The 27,056-nt window shown below is 35.7% G+C and overlaps 1 protein-coding gene and 1 pseudogene across 1 annotated transcript in view; both read right to left on the bottom strand.

The window, feature by feature from the left end:
• Positions 1-2,056: 2,056 nt before the first annotated feature.
• The window catches only part of MYSM1 (Myb like, SWIRM and MPN domains 1), a 53,284-nt gene continuing 28,284 nt past the window's right edge, over positions 2,057-27,056 (bottom strand). The window contains exons 13-20 of the mRNA XM_023592358.2: positions 20,028-20,082; positions 19,580-19,630; positions 18,801-18,875; positions 17,994-18,182; positions 17,116-17,248; positions 8,701-8,806; positions 8,466-8,523; positions 2,057-7,453 (exon numbers count right to left, since the gene is read on the bottom strand). Coding sequence (XP_023448126.1) covers positions 7,289-7,453; positions 8,466-8,523; positions 8,701-8,806; positions 17,116-17,248; positions 17,994-18,182; positions 18,801-18,875; positions 19,580-19,630; positions 20,028-20,082 — 832 coding nt within the window. The 3' untranslated portion in view covers positions 2,057-7,288. The remainder of the gene's footprint in view (positions 7,454-8,465; positions 8,524-8,700; positions 8,807-17,115; positions 17,249-17,993; positions 18,183-18,800; positions 18,876-19,579; positions 19,631-20,027; positions 20,083-27,056) is intronic.
• On the bottom strand, positions 12,463-14,402 carry LOC139439668 (ubiquitin-conjugating enzyme E2 Q1 pseudogene; annotated as a pseudogene).

Below are 27,056 nucleotides of genomic sequence, written 5' to 3'. Positions count from 1 at the left end.
CTTTTGAAAATGGAAATGGCTCAACTGGAGAAACTATAAAACAAGGAAACTCATCCCTAGATCATACAATGTCAAGGAACTAGACAAGTCAATGTATTAGAGTGTTTACAAATTCAGCCATATGTGCAGTCTTTTGTTGGGCCAATCTACATTATTGGTATGCGTGTTCTGCTAAAACACTCACTGAGACAGAGTGCCCTCTAGTGGCTTTGGGCATTAATGTTTTCATTAAGATTGACGGCAAATGTGGCTTTATGGATTTATAAGCAAACAGTCAAGATATGGGAGTTTGATAATCTTAGATAAAGCTATAAAGCTAATAAAATTCTATTAGTTATATCACTTTTTAAAAAAAAGAGATTTATTTTTCTTTATTTCTCTCCCCTTTCCCCCCCCCCAGTTGTCTGCTCTCTGTCCATTCACTGTGTGTTCTTCTGCGTCTGCTTGAGGTATAATTTAGGTGTCAAAGTACAGTAAAATTTGGGGAGTTCTAATTCCATGATACATTTATTTCATTGGCTGGTGTGGACTCTTGCTAATTAAACATTTGTTAAAATTCTAATAGGCCAGCATTGACCAACATCCTATAGACACTATAAATGGTTTTGCTTCCTCTTGCTGATGATCTTCACTGATTCTCAATTATCTTCCCATTGAATACTAGTTTGAATAAAATATTGCCAGTATTTTCTCTTTTTGCAGAGAGACATAGCTACACAGATTGTTTCTGTCTTCCATATTTTTCCTGCTATCAAAAAAAAGACAATAATTTTAATACCTTACTACTGGTTATCAGCAATGATTCTCTTTCCACTCCCTATTAACAAGGTCACCCCCAAATGCAGAACTGGAAAGTTTAAAAAAAAACAAGTTAACCACTTAGTTGTGGTCCGCCATATCAGTTTCGCAAGTTCATTTTATTTAGATCAGTGATTATTGAACTTTTTCCCTCCTGTTCCAAAACACCTGAGAGATAAAACTCCACAACAATTGTGACTTTCCTGTACCATCCATAACCTAAATTATCATTTAGGTGCCTGAGTTCAAATTGGTTCTGTCAACAAGATAATGAACATGCCTATATTCCTATAAGGAAAAATATTAATAGCTTAGAAATATTAGACATTTCTTGGCATTTAGCAACAAAATGTGAAAGATGCATAGCACTTGATTTAGCAACTACACTTCAAGGAATCTATCCCCAGTTATTAACACAAGTGTCCAATAAATATTTCCAATAGAAAAATGGTAATGACCTAAAGTTCATCAAATGATAACTGGTCAAATAAATTATGGCAAATCTAACCAATGAAACACTATGTACCTATCTTAAAGAAGAGTAAAACTTTATGTGCTGATATAGGGAGATGTCATCAATTAGAGAAGTGTAGAGTTGAGCCACATCCGCTTCCCTGTTCCCCATTGTTTTTCAAATATTGAGGTTTTATATGTGCTTAAAAAAAGACTGGAAGGTTAAAGACCAGTTAATACTGATTTTAAGGTGGGGATTTTACTTACTTTATACCTTGTATAGTCTTTAGATTGGTGATTGAATGTGTATTACTTTCGTATCTTCCTATAGCCATCTTCCAGGCCCAAACTCTCACTATTCTCTAAATATTTCAGTTTTCTTAAACTCCTACCCCTACGTCAAGATCACTTCTATCTGGAATATCTTCTCCCAAATGCCATTTAACCAAACATTACCAGACTATTTAAAGGCAACCTTGTCCATGAAATTGATCTCAATGCTCACATTCCACAGTATTCTCTCTCATTTGTCTTACTACCCATTACCCCTGAAGTCTTTTACAGTCACTCAATTCTACTTTGTGTCTTAATGTCATAGCTACTCATGTTAGCTTTAATCCATTTTCTCACTAATTAGACAACAGGCTTCTTGTGGGAAGAAAACAAGAGTTACTGACCTTTGTGTCTCCAAAGTTGCACAACATAATAGACACTCAACAAATATTTGCTGAATTAGTATGGAATTTTTTTTTTTTTTACGATTCAATATGTATGTGTTAATAATTTAGAGAACCACATGATGATCTTTTATTTCAAAAATTTTATTTACATGGAATCTTCAGTATGTTTTCCCTTAATGTTTAATACATGATAAAATCCCTAAGCTTAAAATCTGATTTTTTTTAATATGTTACAATTATAGTTAGGTATTGAGGGAGGGGTTTCAATCATGTGAAGAAAATCTTTCAAAATTCTACAAATTCTAATATTTATAGTCTTTAATGTATATATATATAATGTAGCATCTTATTTAAATGTACAAAATAGTTTAAGTCATTATATTTTATTACAGAACATTTCAAAATTCAAACTAGTAAAAAAGTCCACAAGTACTGATAACATTTGGGAAATTCAACAGCAACAGGTTTGTCAATAATCATGCAATATGTCTGTACAAAACACATAACTTACATGTCAGCTCCACAAATTTAAGGATATAAAATCAATTAATTTAAATCATGTCAGACTCTAAATGCCATTTTACAGATCATAGGTGAAACAAATGTTCTGTAGTAGGTAAACTATGAAATAGGACTACAAACTATGAAATTGTATTTAATAAACTTCTTAATTCCTAAAAGCCTACTTTAGGAAATCTCGGAGAAAGCAAATCAGGCATATCCTTCCTGAACTTAAAGTTCTTATATTTACAAACACCAAAGGAAGAAAATAAAAACCCAGATATTTTGAGTTAATTTTACCTTGTCAAATTTATGTGTATATAGAATCCTTGGCATACTCAGTTTCTATGGGATATTTTAATTTTCCCCTGATTTAGTGGGGATAATGCATTTATTCCCTACTTTACTCCCGAACAGTTTTAAGATGGCTAAAAGATTCAGAAAACAACAGAAAGCACAAACCTCAGTTTAAGTGAATAAAATAGGAAAAAAGGGCGGAGAGAAGCAGCACACATAAAATCATTTAAGAAAAGGCCAAGAAATAAGCTAAAGCATGTTACATTATTTTCCCGAGGTGGTTTTCCAGAAATATTGCAAAATAAAGCATTAATTTGCCAGAAGCTATTAAACTACTAGTAAATTGGAGCTGCAGATCAAGTTTCCTTGTTAAATTTTGTATTAACCCCGATGGAGCGGATGATTTTTAAAATGTGTGTTTATTTCTTTGTGCTTGGATGAAATAAATTTTCCTAAATGTGTGTGACCCTGGATTTAATATCTAACTATTGGTAGAGAAGGGTATAGATTAAAAACAAAAAGAAAAAAAAAGGGAAGGGGGAAGGGGAAAAGAAGGAAAATTTGGGTACTTGACAGTATTTCTACTGAGAAATCAATCAAGTGAAACCTGCCAATGACCTGAGGCTGAGGGCAGGAATGGCTACATTACAGACGGTCAGGCATCACCTGGCTCTTTTGCAGTTTCAGGACAGAGCATCAATCTGACTGTTAATCGATTATGATTACTATCAGTGCCTCCAAGTCCTACAGATCACCTAGTTAGGACCTGGCAAGATAAACAGGAAGCCAGCAAATCCAAGGGTAGGGGGCCTGTTCAGGATGGCATGTTGAGGCTTCCACGTCCCCTGTGCTGCCCAGATAACTCAAAGGCTCTGACCCTCCCTACAATCTTAATGCCACAGACCTCACCTCACCCCTGGGTGGGAAGGAAAGTTATAAAGAGAAGGTTGAGGGCAGCAGTGAAGAGCTTTAAGGAAATATAAATGACTTTCTTCATCTCTGTTCTATAGGTTTAGCCTTCAACAAATGATAGAATGAATGAGCTTGTACCTGAACACTAAAAAGTAAGAAGTAGAGAGAGTAGAGATGAAGGGAAGTTTGAAAGAAATGAAGGGAGAAAAGAAAGGTGATAGGATAATCCCTTTTGAAGTGTGGCTAGCAGGAACAAAAGTGTCTACCTGAAAACTAAAATTGGCCCTTGCCTCCTGTATTTTTGAAGGTGAATTCCCAAGCAATACATATGCGTTTTGGTTAAGTAGGGAAAGAATGAGGTTCAAGTCTATGGCTATTTAGTAGGGGAATTTCAGTGTTCTTGGCTGGGGTGGCAAACTGTGGTTTGTTGTGGGAAGGGTGGAGGAAAGGGTATTAACTGCCATTTTTCCAATGACAATCTTCAGAATATATGCAGGGCCAATATATCCGTTAGGCATAGCAGACAGTGCCTCAGGCTCACAATATTTTTAGAAGTCCTCAAAATGTTTTAATATATAATATTAATATATTCATTTTAAGCCAATACAGTTTTATTTTATTTTTTATTTATATATATATAAAATGGAGGAAGGGAACCATGAAGGCAAAAGTGCCTAAGGCCCACAAGTTATAATACAGCCCTGAATATAGGGCCAAACCACTAGTTGGAAACAAAAATTGAAAGATCACTTCAAAGGATTAGAGAAGAATGGTTCACAGGCTAAAATAATGGGTGGAGGAAGGAGGGTTTGATTTTGTTGACCATTCTACTGCTTTTTCTTTTTTTCAATGTTACTTTTAGGATTAGATTTTAAAAGAGAGTTAAGTCTAATATTGGGAAAAGTACTAGTGTCAATTTCCATTAGCAACCTAGGCAAAAAATTTTAAAAAAAGCTCATTATTGTATATAATTTCGTAATTGAAAGAAGATAATCAGGATGAAGAACCCTGGATGTTTTCAAGTCCCATCTCCACTTCTGTAAACACCAGAGGTAGGAAACAATAAAACACATCATTTAAGACCCTGCCTCTTGAACTTCGGGTATTACACTTCCACACTACACTACTCTAAGGGCCTGGCTTCAAGTACCCTCTGCAGTCCAAGGTTAGGAGTGATAGGAATGTGGGCACTTGCAGTTAGAAAAATATTTTAACTGTATGACAAGTGAAAACAGAAAGCAAGGAGAATGAATGGGAAAGGAAGAAAAGATAAGTTATAATGTTCAAAAATTACATTATCAGAAAATGTTAACTGTGGTTTTCCAGATAGTAAGATTAAGAAATTTTAGTTTTATTTATAATTCTCTTTATTTTAAAATATTTTCTAAAATAAACATACTTCTCTGTAATCAGAAAATTCAACTATTACTTTAAAAATTGTGCTCTCAAGGCCCTAAACCCTGAAAATTAACAACTTTTTAAGTTCCTCACAGGTGATTTAGGTGGTTGGTTAGTAATATTTAACCACTAGCAAGCAGAATGATACAAATTTGAGAACAGAACTTTTTAACAATTTCCATTACTTTCATTCCTCAAATTCATCAATATTATGGGGAAATGTCAATCAAGAAAGTTAATTAATACCACTTATTAAGGTATCTGTTCCCTTAATGCACATTGAGGAAAGTTAATGGAGAAGATTATGAAAGGAGTCAATTACTGCCTTTCATAGAATCACAATCTTTCTATACTTGGAAGAGAACACCAAATCATATTGTTCTGACCCTTAAATTATAGGCAATGAGCCTGAAAACCAGGTAGTAATATGATTTGATCAATTTCACACAGTGAAGCTGGTAGAAGAATTAGGATGTAAGTACTCAGGTTTCCTGATTCTTGTTCTAGAGCTAACAGAAGCCCTGCCCCCAAAAGGAATTGCTTTATAAAATAGGTTTCATTGCTTATCCTAAATGCAAACAGAGAAATGGAAAATACTACCAGTTTTCTTTAACAAGACAGGTTAATTTAGGAACTATAATTCTCAAAACATAAAGTTTCAGGTGACTAGTCAAACAATTAGAATGAGCTATTAAACTTTAGACCTAGTAGGATACTGGGAAGTTAATTTAGATCTCAGTTAAGTACAAGAATCTAGGTCCAGAGAAGGTAAAATATTCTCCAAAATCACAAGGTTGAAACAACACCCAGGTCAACTAAAATTGGAGGACTGCTTCTTCCGATACAGTCTTATCCTGCCTTGGCTAATGATTATAACTCCAGAAAGTAAAATTACAAATCATACATAATTTAGGTAAAACAAAACTGTTATTAACAGGAATGTTTGCAAAATGGGTATAAATCAATTCTTTGGCTAATATAAACTAAAATGTATTAAATATTAATAAATCAGGCAGCATGACTGCTTACTTTTATTGAAAATGTACTTATATTTTAAGTTGTGTTGCTGTCTGAAGATGATGCAAGAACTTGCAGTGTCTCAGGGTTAGGAATCTGAAAATAAATTGAAATGTTTTCAATTCTCTAAATCAGCTGTTGGAAAATCATAGTTAGCAGCCTGCTTTTTGGTTAAGACCTACCTGCTAAGAATGGTTTTTACATTTTTAAAGGATTGTAAAGAAATACAAAGAATATCTGAGAGAGACTATATGTGGCCCACAAAACCTAAATTATCTACAATCTGATTCTTTATAGAAAAAGTGTGCAGATCTCTGTTCTAGATTCAGTAAGTATAGGAAACTTGGACAAATATATAGTATGTCCTAGAAGGATTTTTTGCTTTTAAAAATTAAATCTTTGATTCATTCAAGCTTTATTGCAATTTGCCTCTTTTTCCTGATATATATTTATATATGGTTTAAGGGCTATGATTTCTTGTCATCCAGTTAAATGAGGTTTATATCATACACGCTAATGTAAGTGGACATATAATTGAGCTATAATTATTTTATATATGTGAAATACATTAAAAATGTTTCTGATAGCTGATAAGATGGTATATCCTATAGCACAGCTGATATAAAATGAGAGGGAAGCAAATATCTATGATTAAAAAGCTAGAAATTTGGTTCTTTCCTTTGGGTATTTCCTCTGATTATTTGTTCTTTTAAGATTTCCTACTCATTCTTCTCCTGCCTCACCACGGTATGTTGCTAGATTTTCAGTTCATGTATACCTCAGTGACCACCGATTCATACCTCATTTGTAACCATAAACAAAGCTTACCAAAACATATGGAAAGTATGAAAGTGCTTCTAATGAGATATGAAATACCAAATATGGAATTTAATAAGTGAGACACAGGAAAGAAATAAAAATTAGAACCACATTCCACTTAGCAACCTGAACTGAATAGTAAAGCAGACCACCCTTACAAGTTTTCAGAGTCTATTGCATTGCTTACCGACCATGGTAGGACTAGAATATTTTGGCAGACCCTGGTTTACACAATACTCTCATAATTACCATAGGAAAACAAGTCCAAATCTCTTTCTTTTCACATGATTTATATGGCAAAGTTTCGGTTTGTGAACTAAAGAAAAAAAAAATACCAAAGTTGCAATTTCACAGTTATAACTGTGAAAGTAGGATCTACCATATTGAGACTAAAATGTCTTAGTTTAAAATATTTACATTAATTCCTTTAGACCCATAGTACAGTTCTCTTCAGTCACTCCATTCTCTTGCTTGCTTTTATAATTGGAAAGGAACAAATTTTCTACTTGAGTCAAGAATTCTTCAGCAATGAAGCAATTTGTCACTTTGCTCAGAGTTTTCCTTAGGCATTCCAAAAGCTAGTTGAAAAGCAAAGTTTCATATTTAAGTACTTAGTGTAAGAAGAGAGTTTGCATTACTATCAGTTTTGCCCCTTTCCAGATCTAACATTTCTTAATGCTCAAATGAGAAACACTCTCCTTAAATATGGCTGAAGATAAACTTGTGGTTTTTTTAACTGTACAGCTGGAGTATAGGAAACCACTGTTGAATAACGGTTGGGTTAGTTCCTTTATGATTTTATATAAGGAGACAAAACTTGTATTGTATAAATGATACTTTATATTTTGGACAAATTTAGTGACTGCCCTTTTTTGAACAGGTACATTTTACAAAACAGGCTAATCTTGTAAGATAAAAATCTATCTACATATAAACACAGGGTCTATTCTGTGTTTGTATCATTTCAAAATTAGGATGCTAGAGTCTATTTTCTGGTAAATGAGCAAATTACTCTCCCAATAGCACACAGAAAAAGTAGATGTAACAGAAAGGGGTAAACAAATTTAAAAAGAAACTTAATGTTTAAATTTTCTATTCCTAAATTGCTACCAAAAAAAAAAAAAAAGACAGATGTTGCCAGTCTATCTGTCTTAACCATTACAGAAACAAAATTAGAAAAATAAAATGATTCAAAACTCTTATTTCCTAGCAGAAAGTTAAATAAAACGACCATTTAAATTTGTTAGATTTATACCTCCATTCTTAAAATGATCAATTGTTAAGGCTAAAATGGAAACACAGTGCTTTTGCATTTATATACAATGAGAAAAATGTTCTCCATTGTATACAATAATAATTTGCTAAGAAATGTATCAACCAACACGGATAAATTTATTCTAAAATAGTATTATTTCTATATGCCAGCTTGGGCAACAAAACACATTACTAATTATCTCCTAGAAATTAATTTTAGAAAGGAAATATACAGAAAATGTATCCACAAAGCATTAGGCATCATGGGAAACACACAGAGATGAATAGCTTTAGAAGCTGTGAACAATGGAACCAATTAAAATGAAGGCAGCTTACTTTCTGCAAACAAGTCAGGTCAGAATCCCGGTGAAAGATTTTATCCATGGGGACACTGCTGTATGAAGAAATATGAAAACAGAATAATGAAACAAGTACTATAAACTAATTAGTTTGTTATAAACTATCACTGATGCCATATATCACAATTTTACATTTAACTTGGGTTTTCTCTGAAACATAATTTAATGAGAAATACCATAGATATAAAACTATCTCAAACCATAGCACGTACCTATGGGAGAGCCTGTATTTTTCTATTAGCCATCTTGTCTTTTCAAACACTAATCCCCACCGAGGTTCTTCTAACATCTGCTGTACTTCAAATTTGTAAGGTAAACCTAGAAAAGCATAAAGAAGCACATTTTCATCAACTATTTCTCCAATCTCCTTTTAACTGCTTAAAATTATCTTCGGTGTTTTCATAACACAGCTTCGCAGACCAGTAGAATGGCAACTTTAAAACATAGCAAGCATTCATTAAATATTTATTTCCTGACTGAACTTGGTCCCATCAAGCATATTAATTACTGAGCTCTTCACAAAAACAATAAGTGAAAGTATTGTTTGCAGGATGATTCTATGCAAGGAACTGGAGGTAGGATGGTAACATAATTTATAGTCTGATCCAAAAGACTTTTTAAATGAAAGGGGGCACTATTACTATTTATGCCAGAACCTCAGGCTTACACTGGGACTATCCTAGGCAACTGAAAACATGTTGTCACCCTAGTTAAAAGTTTTTTTTTTTTTAATGCAGGTTATTAAACTTGCACGATGCCATAAGGGAGATACCATTATTCTTATTTTACAGAAAATAAAACTGTGGCTGAGACAGGTTAAACAATCTGCTTGGGCTAATATAGTAGAAGAGCCTGAATTTTAAACCCCAGCAAGTTTGCCTGACTTCTGAATTCATACTCATTCTACCTCCCCACTGACACTAATCTAAGAGTAGTCAAGGAATAAGTTGGAAAAGGCATGACTAATTCCAAGAAGGCAGCAACTGCACTTGAGTCAAGGCTGTCATGCTGAGCTCTGAAAAAAGGAGCCCAGTGGGTGGGCATGATATACACAGTTATAAAGGAAAAAATACCAAAAGATGAGCTTAGAGATTTCTCACATACCCTTCAAGACCTCTTGTAAATTTGCAATGTATTACAAGAAAAGCTTACCTGATTCATTACCAAAGGCCAATATCATCATCATTGTTATCATCATCCTAGTAACACTTATATAGTGCTTAATATGTGCTAGGCTTTAGGGACTGGTACATACATTAAGTCCATTAACTCTCCCACAGTCCTCTTAAAGTAACTATCATGTCTGTCCCCATTTTTTTATGACAGTGAGGCACAGAGAAGGCAAATAATCTGTTCATTGTCATATAACTACTAAGAGGTAAAACTAAGATTTGAACCGATTTATATTTAATGTGATTAATGACAATAGTTGGATTACAACTATGATATGGTAATTTGATTTGTTTGTGCAACTGTTCTTTACTTGATTCTTCCTCTTTTTCTGCCTTCTTTTGGACTGAGGATTTTTTTCTATGATCCCATTCTTTCCACTGTTGGCTTATTAATGATTACTTTTTGTTATTTTTAATTGGTTGTTTACAGTTTATAGTATATGTCTGTAAATTATCACAGTCTACCTTCAGGTGATATTATACCACTTCATATACACTATAAAAACTTCACAGTAGTATACTTCCATTCCTTCCCTCCTAGCCTTTGTGGTATTTCTGCCATCTATTTTACTTTTACCTATGTTCTAGACTCTATACTGCATTGCTACCATTTTTATCTAAATAGCTAATTATTATTTTAAAAGATGAAAATATTAAGAAAACAATCTTTTAATATACCTATGTAGTTGACACTTCAGGTGCTCTCCATTTCTTTGTACATATCAATATTTCCATGTTATCATTTTTTGTGTAAAGGACTCCTTTTAACATTTCCTGTAGTCTAGGTTTGTCAGTGATCTATTCTTTCAGTTTTTATCTCATCTTTGCATTTGAAAAATATTTTCACTGGGTATAGAATTTTAGGTTAACAGTTTCTTTTAGTACTTGAAAGACAGTGCTTCACTGTCTTACTTGCATTGTTTCCGATAAGAAATCTGCCATTGTTCTTATCTTTGTTTCTCTATACGTACACATAATGATGTTTTCTCTCTGGCTGCTTTAAGATTTTCTCTTCAGAGAAAATTGCTTTTGAGCCATTTGATTACATGTGCCTTGATAGTTTACTTCATGTTCATGTGTGTGAAGCTCATTGTGCTCTTGGATCTGTGAGCTTAGTTTTTAGCAAAATTGGGAAATTTAGGGCTATGATTTTCTTCAAAAAATTTTTTTCCTCCCTCCCCACTTTAGGTACTCCAATTATATGTTACTTGAGACCTCCTGAAATTGTCTCACAGCACACAGTTGTTCTGTTCACCTTTTAAAAATATTTTTTCTCTTTTTATTTTGGATTCTATGCTGTCTTTAAATTCACAAATTCTTTCTTCTGCAGTGCCTAATCTGCTATTAATGCCACTCAGTATTTATATATTTATTGTGGCAAAAGATAGGTAACAAAATTTCCCATTTTAACCAATTCAGTGACATAAATTACATTCACAAATGATGTGCAAGATTATCATCTCTGTTAAAAAAATGGTTTTATTCCCCAAACAGAAATTTCATTAAGCTTTCCATGCCCTCTCCCCCTAGCTGCTGGTATCCTGTAATCTACTTTTTGTCTTTATGAATTTGCCTATTTTTTTTTTAAAGATTTATTTTTTATTTATTTCTCTCCCCAACCTCAGTGTCTGCTCTGTGTCCACTCACTGTGTGTTCTTCAGTGTCCACTTGTATTCTTGTCAGTGGCACCAGAAATATCTGTCTCTTTTTGTTGCATCATCTTGCTGGGTCAGCTCCCCATGTGTGCGACCTCACTCCTGGGCAGGCTGCACTTTTTTCGTGCAGGGAGGCTCTCCTTACAGGGTGTACTCCTTGTGCGTGGGGCTCCCCTACACAGGGGACACCGCCATATGGCATGGCACTCCTTGCGCACATCAGTACTGTGCATGGGCCAGCTTCACTACACGGGTCAGGAGGCTCTGGCTTTGAACCCTGGACCTCCATGTGGTAGGCGGATGCTCTAGCCATTGAGCCAAATCCATTTCCTACATATTTAAAAATATGGATTCACATTATTACCTGTCCTGTTGTATCTGGCTTATTTCACTTAATATGTTTTCAAGGTTCATCTACATTGTAGCATGTATCAGAAAGTCATTAATTTTTATTGTTGCAAAACTATTCCAAAATGTATGCATCACATTTTGTTTATACACTCATTTGCTGTTGGCCATAGGGTGTTTGTACCTTTTGACTATTACAAATATTGCTGCCATGAGCATAGAGTACAAGTTTCTGTATGAGTTCCTGTTTTCAGTTCTTTGGGGTATATACCTAGAAGTGCAATTGCCCACCTATGGTAATTCTATGTTTACCTTTCTGAGGAACTGCCAAACTGTTTTCCACAGTGTCTACACCAATTCACGTTCCCATCAAAAACGTATGAAGACCCCCCTTTTTCTCTGTATCCTCATCAGCACTGTTTCTAATTTTTTTTTTTATAACAGCCATTCTAGTGGGTGTGAGATGGTATGGTAGCTTTGTTATTTTTTCAAATCATCTTTTTCCCAAAGACACATTTTTTCATACACATCCATCACACACTGTAATTAAAAAAAGGCAGTGTAAATGAAATAAGAGAAAATAAAAATCCATAGCATAGGTAAGGAGGCTCTAGTCTGGAGCACAGCTGAGTTTCCAGCAATATAAGGAGGCTCAAAAATTTCTTTTGTAAGAATGCCTGCTAGCAAGGGTTCCAGCAAGGTGGTTGGTTGGTCTGTTAAGTCAGTCTTGAGTACTTGAAACAGCTCTGTTTGTTGTTTTCCTTAGCATTTAGAATAGCCATCATTGTCCTGCAATAGACAGAGCTATCATGTCCAGGAAAAAGGAAGGAACAACAGAGGCAGCATGAGATCCAAATACAGCATTCAAAGGTATGGGAAGTGGACTTGGCCCAGTGGATGGGGCATCTGTCTACCACATGGGAGGTTCACGGTTCAAACTCCGGGCCTCCTTGATCCGTGTGGAGCTGGCCCAGGTGCAGTGCTGATGCGTGCAAGGAGTGCCCTGCCACACAGGGGTACCCCCTGCATAGGGGAGCCCCACGCACAAGGAGGGTGCCCCATAAGGAGAGCTGCCCAGTGCGAAAGAAAGTGCAGCCTGCCCAGGAATGGCGCTGTACACACAGAGAGCTGACACAAGATGACGCAACAAAAAGAAACAGATTCCCATGTCGCTGACAACAACAAAAGTAAAAAGAAGAACATGCAGCAACTGGGGCGGGGTGGGGGGGGAAGGGGAGAGACATAAATAAAATAAATCTTAAAAAAAACCCAAAAAACAAAGGTAATTGGTCCAGTGGTGCCTGGGGATGAAGGATGGGGAAGACACTCCGGGGTTAGCCATCTTCTTTTGGGGGGTGTGTACCAATTGTTTTTTTCATGGATCTGTACCAAAGACTTGTAGGACTGCTGTGCTTTATTCAGACTGTATTGAAATTTGTTGGCTCTGAACTGCACTTGTGCTTTTCCTTTCACCAGTGTGGCATGATCTCCTAATCAGACTCTTATGGAGTAGGCAATGCTGCAGCCCTATTTGGTGAGAAGTTCCATGCAAATGGTACCTTCACCCAGAACGAACCCTTCGGAAAGGAATGGAGACACAACCCTGACAAGTGGTGGGTCACAGGGAAACAAGTTATTTTTAAAGGAAAAGTTAAGTAGGATAAAGTTGGCTCCTTTTTCTTTGAGGATCTGGAGATCACGGTGCAAAGTGCTGTCCTGGCAACTTTGAGGAGTTTGACATTCCAGTCATACAAACTGTCATTCACAAGTTCAACTGCATAGTTTTCAGTTTTGAAACTGTGATCGGCTTATGTCCCTGAGCTCCTTCATCAGCCAGTCAGTGGTCTGCACCGAACCAGACACTGCACCACTTAAGTAATCTTGCCTCTGGTTCTTTTTAGTTTTCTCTAATATGGCCAAGTTTTCTTTTCCGATGTCATCATCTTCAGACTTCTTGCCATCAGCAGATTCTTCTTTCATTTCATAGTGGTCCAGGTCTTCCGTGTCCTCAAGCATCTTATCTTCATCTTCTGAAGACACATCATCCTGTGTGCACTGCTCTGCTGGTGAGGGCTAATCCAGCCTCTCTACATCTAGATGCTGAGGGAGGTTACAGCATTCACACAGGTCAGAGATGATCCTATTCAGATGCTACAAAAGCACAGTATTCCCTTTCTTTCTGTCCAGCAGCCTCTCCAAGACAGCAGCCAAGTTAGGGTCATTAGACTCCACCAACCAGATGGAGGGCACAGCAGAATATAACTCCATGATGTTGTAATGGATGGGGTCAGAATCCCCAGGCACCAACCCCCACAGGAAGAGATGCAGTCCGGGCATGGTCCCCACCCTGGCTCCTGCGATCCCAGCCAACAGGAACTCGCAGCTCAGCTCGTCCAGGCAGGCACTGGCAATGCGAAACCCTTGCAGCCATGGTGGAAGATGAACTCAAGCAGCTTCAGCTCCCGCCTCAGGTCAGGGTCCAGCCCTGGGCACCCACTGGGCACCCCCACCCCCGCCCCCTGGCCCCCCTGCTGCTGCTCCATTTGCAGCTGCTGCATCCTTCCTCTGCTGGACTGGGGCTGGCACACTGGGGCTCCACTGTCACCACTGTGGTTCATACTTCCTGATCCCCCCTTCGCCAAGATATCACTGCAGTTTTTATTTGCATTTCCCTAATGATAATGATATTGATTGAACATCTTTTCATGTGCTTACTGGCCATTTGTATACCTTCTTTTGAAAAATGTCTATTCAAGTCCTTTACCCATTTTTGAATTGGATAGCTTGCCTTTTTGTTGAGTAGTAGTTGAGTGTTGAGTATATTCTGGATATAAATTCCTTATCAGATACATGATTTGCAAATATTTTCTCTCATTTTGTGGGCTTTTATTTTTTACTCTCTTGATAGGGTCCTATAATGCATAAAAGCTTTAAATTTGAATGAAGTCCAATATCCATTTTTTTCTTTTGTTGCCTTTATTCTAGGAGTCATATTTTTAAAAACACTAACATATCTAAGGTCTAACTAAGGTCATGAAGATGAGCCCCTGTAGCAGTTTGGTATTATTTATGAAGTCCAAAAATAGGTATTGGATTATGTCTGCAAATTGGTCTGTTCCTCTGGGTACATTAGATTGTATTGGATTCAGAGGTTTCACTCTTACATGACTAAATTATGTTTAAGGCTTTGATTGAGCCACATCAGTAGGACATTTGAGTTCTCACCTCCTTGGTGAGCGGGGACTCACAGAGAACAAGACAAGGCAGAGGAATTAGTGGGAGTTTTGATATTGGAGCCCCAGGAAGTAAATAAATAGAGAAGCAGATATGTAAGGAGAGAGAAGGCACCATTAGACACAGCAGAGGCCCCGGGAAGAGAGACAAGCTGTTCATCTGACTATTTACAGCTGGCCTTGTGGAGAGAGCAGAGCAGCTGAGCCCGGAGAGAAACGAGCCCTGGGAGAGAGACAACACTTGTTTCAGCCAGTGGCTGAGACTGGAAGAAGCTGGGACCAAGGAGCCTTGGGAGGAGGAGAAAGGTTGAATGCTCGCAGACATTATCTGCCACCTTGTGTCAACATGTGACAACAGACTCTGGGTGAGAAAGTATCTCTTAAGGTACCTTGAGTTGGACTCTTCAGGACCTTGTGCCTGTAAGCTTCTACCCCAAATAAATACCCTTTATAAAGGCCAACAGATTTCTAATATTTTGCATCAGCACCCCTTTGGCTGACTAAAACAGCTTCTATTTTTTCTCTAAGAGTTTTATCTTTTAAATTTTGGTCTTTGACCCATTTTGAGTTAATTTTTGTATATGATGTAAAGTAAGCATCTAACTCCATTCTTTTGCATGTCGCTATCCAGGTTTCCCAGCACCATTTGTAGAAGAGACAGTTCTTTCTCCATTTTAAGATCTCTGTATTGTTGTCAAAACTCAACTGATCACAGATATGAGGATTTATTTTGGAGCTCGAATAAGTGCTACTGGAGGTACAAAGACAAATATGATATAGTCCCTGCTCTTGGGTGTTCAGTTTAGCAAGTCTTGATAAATAGATAAATTACATTATAAAATAAAAGCAACCATGAAGGAAGGAAAAAAGATGCAAAGAAGGCACAGTGACTACTAGTGAATGACATGGAGGTAGTGCTAGAAAGTCTTTACCAAAAAGAAGCCATCTGAGTGACATCATAAAGAATGCAGAGAATGTAATCTATTAAACAAATATTCACTTAGTACCTATTTTATGCGAGGCCTTGTGCTAGAAACAGAGGATAAAAATAAGTCTAATATAGTATCTACTCTCAAGTAGCATGATCTATTGAGGAAGAGAAATACAATGTGGTAACTAACTATAGAGACTATGTCCAGAGGATTATGGGCATCCAGGAAGGGAATGCCACCTAGACTGGGAAGGAAACTTTCAGGAGAGGAAAAAGAGGGACAAATAAATAAATAAAAATGTTGAAGAGTAAAACGGCAAGGTGTGTTGGATCTAGGCATATTAGTACAATACAGTGCAAGACATCAGTTAATGAGAGATGAGGCTGGAGAAGGCATCAGATAGGAAGGCTCTTGAATACCATGCTTAATAACTTGTATTAATAGTTACTCATGTATGTTATTAGAAACCTTTGAAGAATTTTAAGAAGGGGAATGATAAGAACAAATTTGTGCTTTAGAAGGATCACTCTAGTAGTTAGTGGGGAAGAATTTTAGGAGGATAAAATTGAAGTCAAGGAGACTTGTAGAGGCTGCAATAGTGGTCCAGAAATAGAATAACTAAGGCCTGACTGAGAACAGTAGTAGTAAGGATGGAAAAGAGGGAGCAAATATCCTAGAAATGCCAATTGTTTCCTCAAATCATTTCCTTTCCATCCACACTCTTTTTACATTCCTTTCCTTTCCCTTACCTGCTACAGTAATTCCCTATCCAGCCATAGTTAACTGAGCCACAAGTGGAAAACCCAAGAAGAATCAAGTCATAATTCTTTCTTGAGATGGAATGGGAACTAAGAGATTTAAAAATAGAAATAGTTATTGTTAAATCTGAAATGGGAGGTTATGGAGAACTGATTAGAGGGTGGCAATTTATCTTTATTTGTATGCCATAGCAAGGAAAGCCAGTCTGCATTTATGAAAACAATTCCATGAGAACAGACTTGTTCTATTTAGTGCAATATCTCCAGTGCCTAGCATGCACACTGCTTGGCCATAACTTTTCTCCATGTTTCAATGCTTTGACCCAGAGGCCACAGTAACAAGGTGGAGACTTGAAGGTTATTATAAAGGGGAAGAGGATGGCTGCACTAGCTGGTACACAAACAGTGATTCCCTAGTTTAAGGCTTTTTCCATCAAATAATTTTGTGATAATTTGTAAATTCCTTGATATAAGATACAGAGAAATAAGGGTAGAAAATAGGTTGAAGTTGTTTTTGTTGAAAACTTACGATAGGAGCCATCTGGGCTAATTTCATCACTTATAATCAGGCAAGTTATCTGAGAATAAGGTAAAGGATTGTTTCGATTATAGGGACTAACAATCATTCCAATGAACTTTGCACCTCCTCTGGAGAAGTAACTCTACAATTAAAATAAAAGAATAAAAAGTTTTAATTATATAATTTTAAATATCAATTAATATTTATCCAAACTAACTTACTTTAATACCTAATGGGTAAAAAAAGAAAAAAAAAAAGTGTGTTAAAAACTTTACATCCACATAGCAACTAAATGAAATGTCTTATATATTCATTCCATATGGCAAAATTTTCAGGCCAACATGTATTTAATTCAACCTGAAATGACCCCTAAAAAATCACCTGGCCTGCGAAATCTGTATTTGCTATGAATATATTTCCTAATTATATTACTACCCTTCAGCTGGAGTCTACCAATATGGTAATAATTTACAAACAGCTATGTCAAAAACACTCATATATCGAAATAAAATTGCAAAATAAAATAAAACTTTCTTTTATTCAAAGATGCAAAATATATTATGATTCCAATTATTTCAATTAAATCCAAACACTCACTAGTTGTTCCCATCAGTTTTTAAAGGTTCTGGGAATACTTATCACTGTAACTTTCATAGCTTGTCTATATTAAACAAAATAGCTTATTTTCCAAATATTTGTACAAACATGTTTTACACTTGCAATCAGAAAAAAATATTATTTCAAAACCTCAGATGTAAAGAATATTAGAAGTACAATACTTTGCTAGAAACATTAAAAGTATAATCTATTTAACAGAAAGCAATGTGGGGAGAAGGAGACTGTGCAATCATTTGCAGAAGAGATATACACAATGCCTGTAAACACACCTGGTATTTGGCTTGGGTGTCAATATCTCGTAAGGAAGGATTAGGATCAAAGGCAGGATGAGAATGATACCATCCAATAACACTATAGCCTCTAACTGCCAAAGTTTCTGAGGCCTGTGTTTGTGATACAGGATCCATCTCACACTGTAGTCCTGTACTGATACTGTTACATGGTTCTGCTGCACACACCTACAAATGATTAAACCTCAAATGATTATACTGAAATTCTCTTAATTTTATAACTTTCATGTTTTTCTTTTTTTCACACATAGGGAAATTTCTGAGCCAAGCCTTTCATCTGACTTTATCATAAGCAGTCTTTAACTTGCAAATGAATTATACTCCAAAAGTATGATTGTATGCTAGGAATTCAGAATGCATTTTTCTACCCAAACAAGGTCATAATAATGATTTCTTTTCCACATCAACCCACACAATACAAATACAAAAGTACTTGAATTCCATGACTCTTATTTATGATAACAATTTCAATAGAATGATGCATACCAAATTTCAAATACAAGTGCCAGTACAAATTTCCTGGCCCCTTAGGAGCTGTCATATTTTATTAGTGAGGTTAATGAGGAGTCAGGGCCTGGCAGTATTCTCTTTTTCTTGGTGGCAAAAGGAAACAAGTGCTCAATTTAAGGAATGTTAAATCATTTCTTGGGACCATTTAACTTTCTACATTTGCTTGTTCTCATTCATGTCTTATGTAAAGTCTGTATTTTAATTATATCAATTGAATAAAATATTTGATACGACAGGACTAAATAATAATAAACAATTTTTAATAAGTGAACTTACTTCAACTATCTTATCAACTTCTGAGTATCTTCCTCCTAATAAGCCAATCACTTCTGCCATAGAAACATGAGCATGCTAAAAGAAATGCAAGACAGATTTAGCCTAAATAAACAAACCCACCTGACAAAAAATTAGAATAAAACTCACTTATCACAGGAGAGTAATTTACAAATATGATTATTATGCTTTAAATGATATAGCATAGTAGATGAACTAGATGCCAGGCTAAGTTCACAGAGACTCTGATTCCTGGTCTATCTTTACTGTCAGCTGAGAAGCTTGGAACAAAACATTTAAACACTCTAAGACTCCACTTTTTCACTTAGAAAACAAAAACTTGCTTTCCCTGCTCTGGAAAGGTATTACAAGGATGAAAAGCAAAAATCACTCTGCGCCCTTCTGTAGATAATCATCCTAAACAAATACACAACTGTTGGAGGTGACAATAGTTTTTTGCCAATAAGGAACCTCCAAATTACAGGGATTGTGCTATGTGCTGTTATCTAAAAGACAGCAGACAGGGATATTAGGAAATGAAAACAGGGTTAATGATAACAGACAGTCTGCAAAAACTCACATTAATTTATTTTCTCTAAAATATGGAAACATGCAATTGTTTGGCTTTTCTCCAAAAGAAAAGACTTATTTTTAGATTCCTTGTAAAAGAGGATAGTTAAGATCCAAAATACACGTCTTCCATACTCTCTCTTATGCCTGCAATAAAAATACACAAGAATAGAAATCAGAATAACTAAGTAAACACAATAGATTATCCTTACCAAATCCATTATTAAAAGTGCTTCTGAAGCTACTTTCACCTGAAATGGCTCCTGAAATATAAAAAAAATAAAAAAAAAATGGAGGGGCATAAAAATAGAGATTTTGTTCTCCTAAACTGGAATATCCTCCTTTTTCTCCTTTCTCTATCCCATCAAGTTCTCACCATCAGTCAAAGCTCAGTACAACTCCTGCATAGAGAAATTCCTCTCTTATTTTCCATCTGTATCGCTCAACTGACCTTTAACAAATCTTCCCTTGTCCAATCTTTTTGCATACATGTTTCACTTTCCCAAATAGATTACAAGTCCATTAAAAACAGGAACTATATTTGAAAGTTTTTTTATTTCCACATTAACACAGTGTCTTGCATACACAGAAAGAGTATAAATATTTCATGTCTGACAGGAAGGAATTATTCATGGTTGTTGATTTGAAGCATAAAAGTACCTGCTTTTCTTCACTGAAAAAATGACAAGGTATCAGTTGGAAGGGATCAAATGAGCTGAAAAAGAAAAAAAATAGTCATTTTTAATATAATCTCAATAACAAGATTAGGAAAAAAACTTTTACTTACAAATTTAAAAATGTGTATTAATAACCTAAACCCACATTCTGCCCAAATGAGAAAAATATTAATCTAGGAGAATTTCTTAGAACATTCCATACAATGTTTTTGAAAGAAGCATTGTTCTTTTAGACATTACAAAGAAATGGGAAGTGACAGGAACCTCGGGACCTCTGGAGAAAGTAATTCTGCTGTCTTAATTTCTCTTAACACCTAAAGAGGGGAACATTATAAATGGTCAGATATGTCTTATACTGAAAGCAGACTTCAAAAAGGTCAAAGAAAATACAACTGATACACTGATGTGAGACCTGAAAGAAGTGTAAGAAAGATGGAAGTTAAAAAAAATTTTTTTTCAATAGACTAATATGCCCAACACATCATAGGGACTCAATGAATATTTGTAAATGAAAGAATGGCAAATAGTTCTGCTAAAGAAATTAATGCATACAGAAAGTTTTATGATAAACTCCTATTTTAAAAAGAAAAAAAAAGAAGACAGAAAGAGACAGTACCTAAGTAAGGCTATATACAAAAACATGTGTAAACTGAGAGAAGTGTTAAAAAGGCTTTGACCAGTAAAGACTGGAGGATGAGAAAAATATTAAGAATAATAAAAAGGTTTTTTTCAGACTATCCTCAGAGAAAGGAAACAAAAAACACAGAATATGGTCATGTTAACACAACTAGAAAAAAGCAGGATTATTAAATTCCTATTTTACCAAGGTGACTATGAGCTCTAAGAGAACAGACACTTTGTTTTAATAATATATCCCAAATAGCACAAAGACAAAAAAATATTTGTTGGATGAAGAGAGATCTTCAAATTAGAAAATGCCTAATCAACATGAATAAAAAGAACTATAAGCCAAGATAGATCATAAATTAGAAACAGAGTACATGGCTGTTCTAAGAGCAGAATATCCCATCTAGCTGATGAGCCATGATATGAAATCAATGTCAACATTTCTTGAGAAGTTGCAGAGAATGGGGAAGTTATTCGAGTTCTAGGGATAGGCAATTATTAGGCTGGTTTTTATTTTTTTTATTTTTATTGTTTTTTCAGGGGGTCTGCAAGTAACAACTCCTCAGACAACTTTATTGTTTACAAGGGGCTCTCTATATACCCCAGTCTACATGACAACAAGCAGCAACATGCGGTTAACTATTAGCATTACTAAGGAACTCAAAAAATCTTATCTCAATAGGCTGGTTTTTAAAAAACAAAAAAAAAGCAAACGTCTAAAACAGGGTTAGCTTGCTCTGATCAAGATGTCAGAAAAACACTTCAGGGCTTCATCCTACAGAAGGTTTGAATCAGGAAGAAACATCTGTTTCATCTGGCAGAAATATCTTTCTCAAAACTCCAGAACACAGTTAAAAGATTGTAGTAACAGGGCGAGCATTAAATTAAGAAAAAGACCACTTAAAAGCAGTAGGATCTTGTGGCACCCTGGCTGGCCCTTGTTCATCCCTCCCTAGCTCAATACTGAGATGGCCTGCATGCATTCCCAGTGTGGATCCATGGTTCTAGTACTAGGGGGAGCTGGGTAATAAATACTTGTAAACATACTGGGAGCGGGTGTGTATGGCCCAATTTCTGGTGGTGACAGCCTGAGGGACTCACCATTTCAGAATTTTCCGTGAGTGTAGAAGGCAGTTCACAGAGCTTTCCCATAGAACACTGTGGGAAAGCAGTCAAGTCATGCTGCCTGAGGCAAGGGATTGCTGGCTATAGGACATACAGTGTAGTTCCCAGAACTATGAAGAAACTGTTTTAAAGGGACATTTGGAACTGTGTAAACGGTGTAATTCCTAAGGCCACATGTGCATGCCCAAGACAAGACACATGCAAAGAAAGGATAGGAGAAGACTCCCATGCTTGCCCTGGAGCTAGTCTCTAAACTCAAGTATAGAAAAGCCTTGAAGGAGAGGACTTGGCACAGGTCAATCTGCAAAGAGTGGGATGTTTTCTTTTTGCCCTTTTTTATTTGTTAGCTTCTGACATTCAAGGAAAGTGGTGCATAAATTAAGCACAAGTATAAGAAATAGATACCTCAGAATCTAAATTTCAGTGACAATATTAAAAAATACCAGGTGTCCAGATTTCAACAAAAGGTTACAAAACATATAAAGAAACAGGAAGTGATGGCTCAGGCAAAGGAAAAATTAAATCATTAGAATGAGAAGGACCACACCTGGGACATTCCAGACAAAGACTTTTAAAAAAAGGTCCTAAATATGCTAAAGAAAATCAGGAAAATGATAGATGAACACTAAGAGAATATGAGTAAAGAGATGGAAATATGAAAAGGAAGCAAACAGAACTGAAAATCACAGTAACAAATATTAAAAATTCCCTAGAAATAAATCTTAAAAAAAATTTAAAAATAGAAATTCCCTAGAGGGGTTCAACAGCAGAGTGAAGATGGCAAAAGAAAGAATCAGAATTGAAATCATTTAGTATGTGGTGCAGAAAGAATGAAGAAAAGGGAATAGAGCCTGAGAAATCTTTGGGACACCACTAAGCATATCAATATACACACTGGGGTGTGGAAGTCCAGAAGGAGAAGAGAGAAAGGGACAGAAAAAATATTCAAAGAAATAATGGGTGAAAACTTTCCAAATTTAGCAAAAGGCATGAACGTACACATCCAAGATGCTCAACAAACTCCAAACAGGACAAAACCAAATCAACTGTCACCGCATAACGTTATAATTAAACTCTCGAATGCCAAAGATAAAAAAGAAATTGTGAAAGCCGCGAGAGAAGCAACCTGTCACATACAAGGGAGCCTCAACAAGATGAAGTGCCGATTTCTCACCAGAAACCAAAGAGGAAAGAAAATAGTGGAATGACATATTTAAAGTGCTAAAAACAAAAACTGCCAACCAAGAATTTATATCTGGCAAAACTGTCTTTCAAAAAAGAAGGAGAAAAAAAAAAAACAGGAGAGATGGATTGTGGCAAGATGGTGGAGTAGGAAGCTTCAAGATTCAATTTCTACACCTTAACAACTACTAAACAGGCAGGAACTCTGTGAATCAACTATATAATACACATATATATAGCACCCAGGGAAGAGTTGGAGGAAGACACTGGTAAATTACCATAAAGATCAGTAAAGTGCTCTCTCTGTGTAGCTGTTACCGTCACCCAGCCCTGACTCTGGTGGCAGGTAGCAGTGGGGTCAAGCCCCTGGTGGAGCTTGCTGGTACCAGAAAGGGACATAAAAATCTACTTCCTCCAAAACTAAGGTGGGCATGGGCCAATCACTGATCATAGCTCTGAGAATCACCACTGTTCCTACCTGCCCTGGACAAAGGCAGCAGAGAGCAAGAATTAAAGACAATACAATTTCTCAGAACTGCAAAGGACAGCTGAAGGGCTGCATTGGCTGGGCAGGTCAAGAAAGCACAGCTTTGGGGAGCTGTGGAAGAAGCTTCGGGTGCCCTTCCTAGCCCCTCCCTCTTCCCCTCTCTGGGCAGTCTAGAGCCAGTCAGTGCTTCCTTTATTGGATCCTGGCCTTGTTCTGGCTGGGAAGGACCCACTTGGGAAACTCCTCTCTGGCATGCACCACCCCTTTCCTCCAAAACCAAAATTTGCTCTCCAGGCAAAAGCTGCTTGAGACAGCAAAAGCAGTTTAAGAAACCACCTAGGCAGATGGTGTGAGGCAAAGACTTACAAGGAAAACCAAACAGGATAAACCCGAAGAAAAATATGCCCCATCTTATATTGATCAAGTTCTTGAATGCAAAAGACAAGGAGAGAGTTCTGAAGGTTATAAGGGAAAAGTGTTATGCATAAGGGGATTATTATTAAGTGTAGATTTCTCATCAGAAACAATGGAGGAAAGTATGCAGTGGGTTGAAATAATTAAAGTACTGAAAGAAAACAACTGCTAACAAGGAATTTTAAATCCAGCAAGACTTTCTTTCAAAAAGGAGGGAAAGATGAAACATTTCCAGATAAACAAAAGCTGAAGAAGTTTCATTACCACTAGACCAGCCCTAAAAGCAGGGCTGAAGGGAGTTCTTCATACTAAAAGAAAGGACACTACACAGTGGTTCAAAGCAGCATAATGAAATAAAGACCTTAGGTAAAGATGTCATGTGAGTAATTATAGATGCCACTGTATTTTTGGTATATAACCAAAATACATTTGGTTATTACATTTGCATTTTTACTTCTTACAGGTTCTAAACTACAAATGCATAAAATGTAATGATAAATCTATGGCTTTGAACATACAAGGTACAAAGCAATAATTTGTAACAAGTATTAATACAAAAAAAGTTAAGGGAATGGAGGAGTATAGAAACAGTGTATGTGAATACTACTGAAGTCAAGTTGGCAATAAATCACTTATGGTTGTTATAGATTTTGGATGTTAAAACTTTTACCTCATGGTAACCACAAGGAAAAATATATGAAAAATATATCCAGATAGAAATGACAAGGAACTCAATATGATACAATTAAAAAAAAAAAATCAAATAATATGAAAGTAGACATTAAATGGAAGAATTGAGGGACAAAGACTAAAGAACAAAATAGTAGAAGTACTGAATTATCAGTAGTAACTTTAAATGTAAATGGATTAAATTCTCCAAAAGGCAGAGATTGCAGAATAAATAAAACATGACACAACAATATGCTGTCTGTAAGATCCACCTTAAATTCTAAGGCATAAGTAGGTTGAAAGTGAAAGGATAGGAAAAATTCATACCATGCAAAGAGTAACCAAAAGAGATCCGGGGTAGCTATCCTAATATCAGATAAAATAGACTTTAAGTCAAAAACAGTTACAAGGGACAAATATATTGATATACCAATAAAGGGTCAATTCAGCAAAAAGATGTTACAATTATAAATATATATGCATCTAAGAAGAACCCCCAAATACATGAAGCAAATATTGACAGATTTGAAGGGAAAAATTGACAGTTCTATGTTAATAGTAGGAGACTTTAATAGACCACTTTCAATAATGGATAGAACATCTAACAGAAGATAAATAAAGAACTACAAGACTTACTCTAAACCAACTAGACCTAACAGTTCATCCAATATCAGAATATACATTCTACTCAAGTGCACATGGATCATTCTCAGAACAGACCCATCTCTTATGTCAAAAACTAATCTCAATGAATTAAAAAATATTGAAATAATATTTTTCTTTTCCAGTCACATTGGAATGAAACTAGCAATCAATAACAGAAGGAGAAATGGAAAATTCACAAATTAGTGGAAATAAAACAATATACTTTTATTTTTGAGGTGCCAAGGCCAGGGTTTGAATCCGGGACCTCCTATGTGGGAAGCCAGTGCTCATCCACTGAGCCACATCAGCTTCCCTGAGTCGATTTTTCTATCTGTTTTGCTTGTTATTTTTTTCTTGTTGTTTTGTTTTTAGGAGGCACTGGGAACTGAACCCAGGACTTCCCATGTGGGAAGCAGGCGCTCAACCACTTGGGCCACATATGCTCCCCAAAATATACTCTTAATCAACCAGTGGGTCCAAGAAGAAATCAAAAGGGAAATTAGGAGATAACCTGAGGCCAACAAAAATGAAAACACTACATGCCAAACCTTAAGGAATGCAGCAAAGGCAATGCTGAGGGAATTTTATAGCTCTAAATGCTTACATTCAAAAATAAGAAAGATTTCAAATCAGAGACTTAATCTTAAAACTGGAAGAACTAGAAAAAAAGAGCAACGTGAACTCAAAGTGAGCAAAAGGAAGAAAATAACAAAGACTAGAGAGGAAATAAATGAAATAAGAGAATTAAAAAAAGAGAATAAACAAAACCAAAAGTTGGTTCTTTGAGAAGAACAATAAAACTGACAAAACTTTAGCTAGACTGAAAAGAAATAAACAGAGAGGACACAAATAACTAGAACCAGATATAAAAGGGAGGGGGAGCAAATTTCTACTGACTCCACAGAAAATAAAAAGGACTGTAAGAGGATATTATGAATAACTGTATGCCAACAAATTAGATAACCTAGATAAAATGGACAAATTCCTAGAAACACAAAATCTACACTGACTTAAGAAGAAATATATCTCAACAAGTGAAAAACTAGTAAAGAGATTGAATCAGTAATCAAAAAACCTCCCAAAACATAAAAATCCACAACAAATCTACTAGAGCTAATAAATGAATTCAGCAAAGTGGCAGAGTACAAGATCAACACTCAATGATCAGTAGTGTTTCTATACACTAGTAATGAACACTCTGAAGAGGCAATCAAGAAAATACCTCCATTTACAATAGCAACTGAAAGAATCAAATATCTAGGAATAAATCTAACCAAGGATGTAAAGAACTTTTACATAGAAAACTACCAAATATTGCTTAAGGAAATCAAAGAAGACCTAAACAAATGGAAGGACATTATGTCTTCATGGATTGGAAGACTAAATATTGTTAAGATGTCAATTCTACCCATCTCTATCAACATCAGTGATTAATGGCAGAAAAGGCAAACTGATTGAAATGTTGATAATTCAAAGATGTGAAGGTTGATATGAGAAAAGTAGATCTAGATCTGGATTCAAAAACATCCTGATAAGCTGAAACAATGACTTAAAAAGCACAAGAAATGTAAGCCTCACATTTAGATTCAGAAAATCAAATGTTTGTATACTAGATAAGGAATTCTGGCTATTGATTGACTGTGTATTGTGTTTTTTTACATAGTTTATCTCATTTAATTCACTGTCATAACAACTGTGTTTTTGTTTTTGCTTTTTTAATATTTAAAAGAGGTAATACATAATGTAATGGTTAGAAATATGGATTCTTAAGCTTTAATGCCTGTAACTCCATAACTATTATATGGGTAAGTTAACACAAACTCTTTGTTCATCTCAGTTTCCTCATCTATAAAATGGGAATAA

The sequence above is a fragment of the Dasypus novemcinctus genome, chromosome 9 (genome assembly GCF_030445035.2).
Source record: "Dasypus novemcinctus isolate mDasNov1 chromosome 9, mDasNov1.1.hap2, whole genome shotgun sequence".
NCBI classification, from domain to species: Eukaryota; Metazoa; Chordata; class Mammalia; order Cingulata; family Dasypodidae; genus Dasypus; species Dasypus novemcinctus.
Note: the sequence above shows the minus strand (reverse complement) of the source record. Positions and strands in the feature narration are given on the sequence as shown.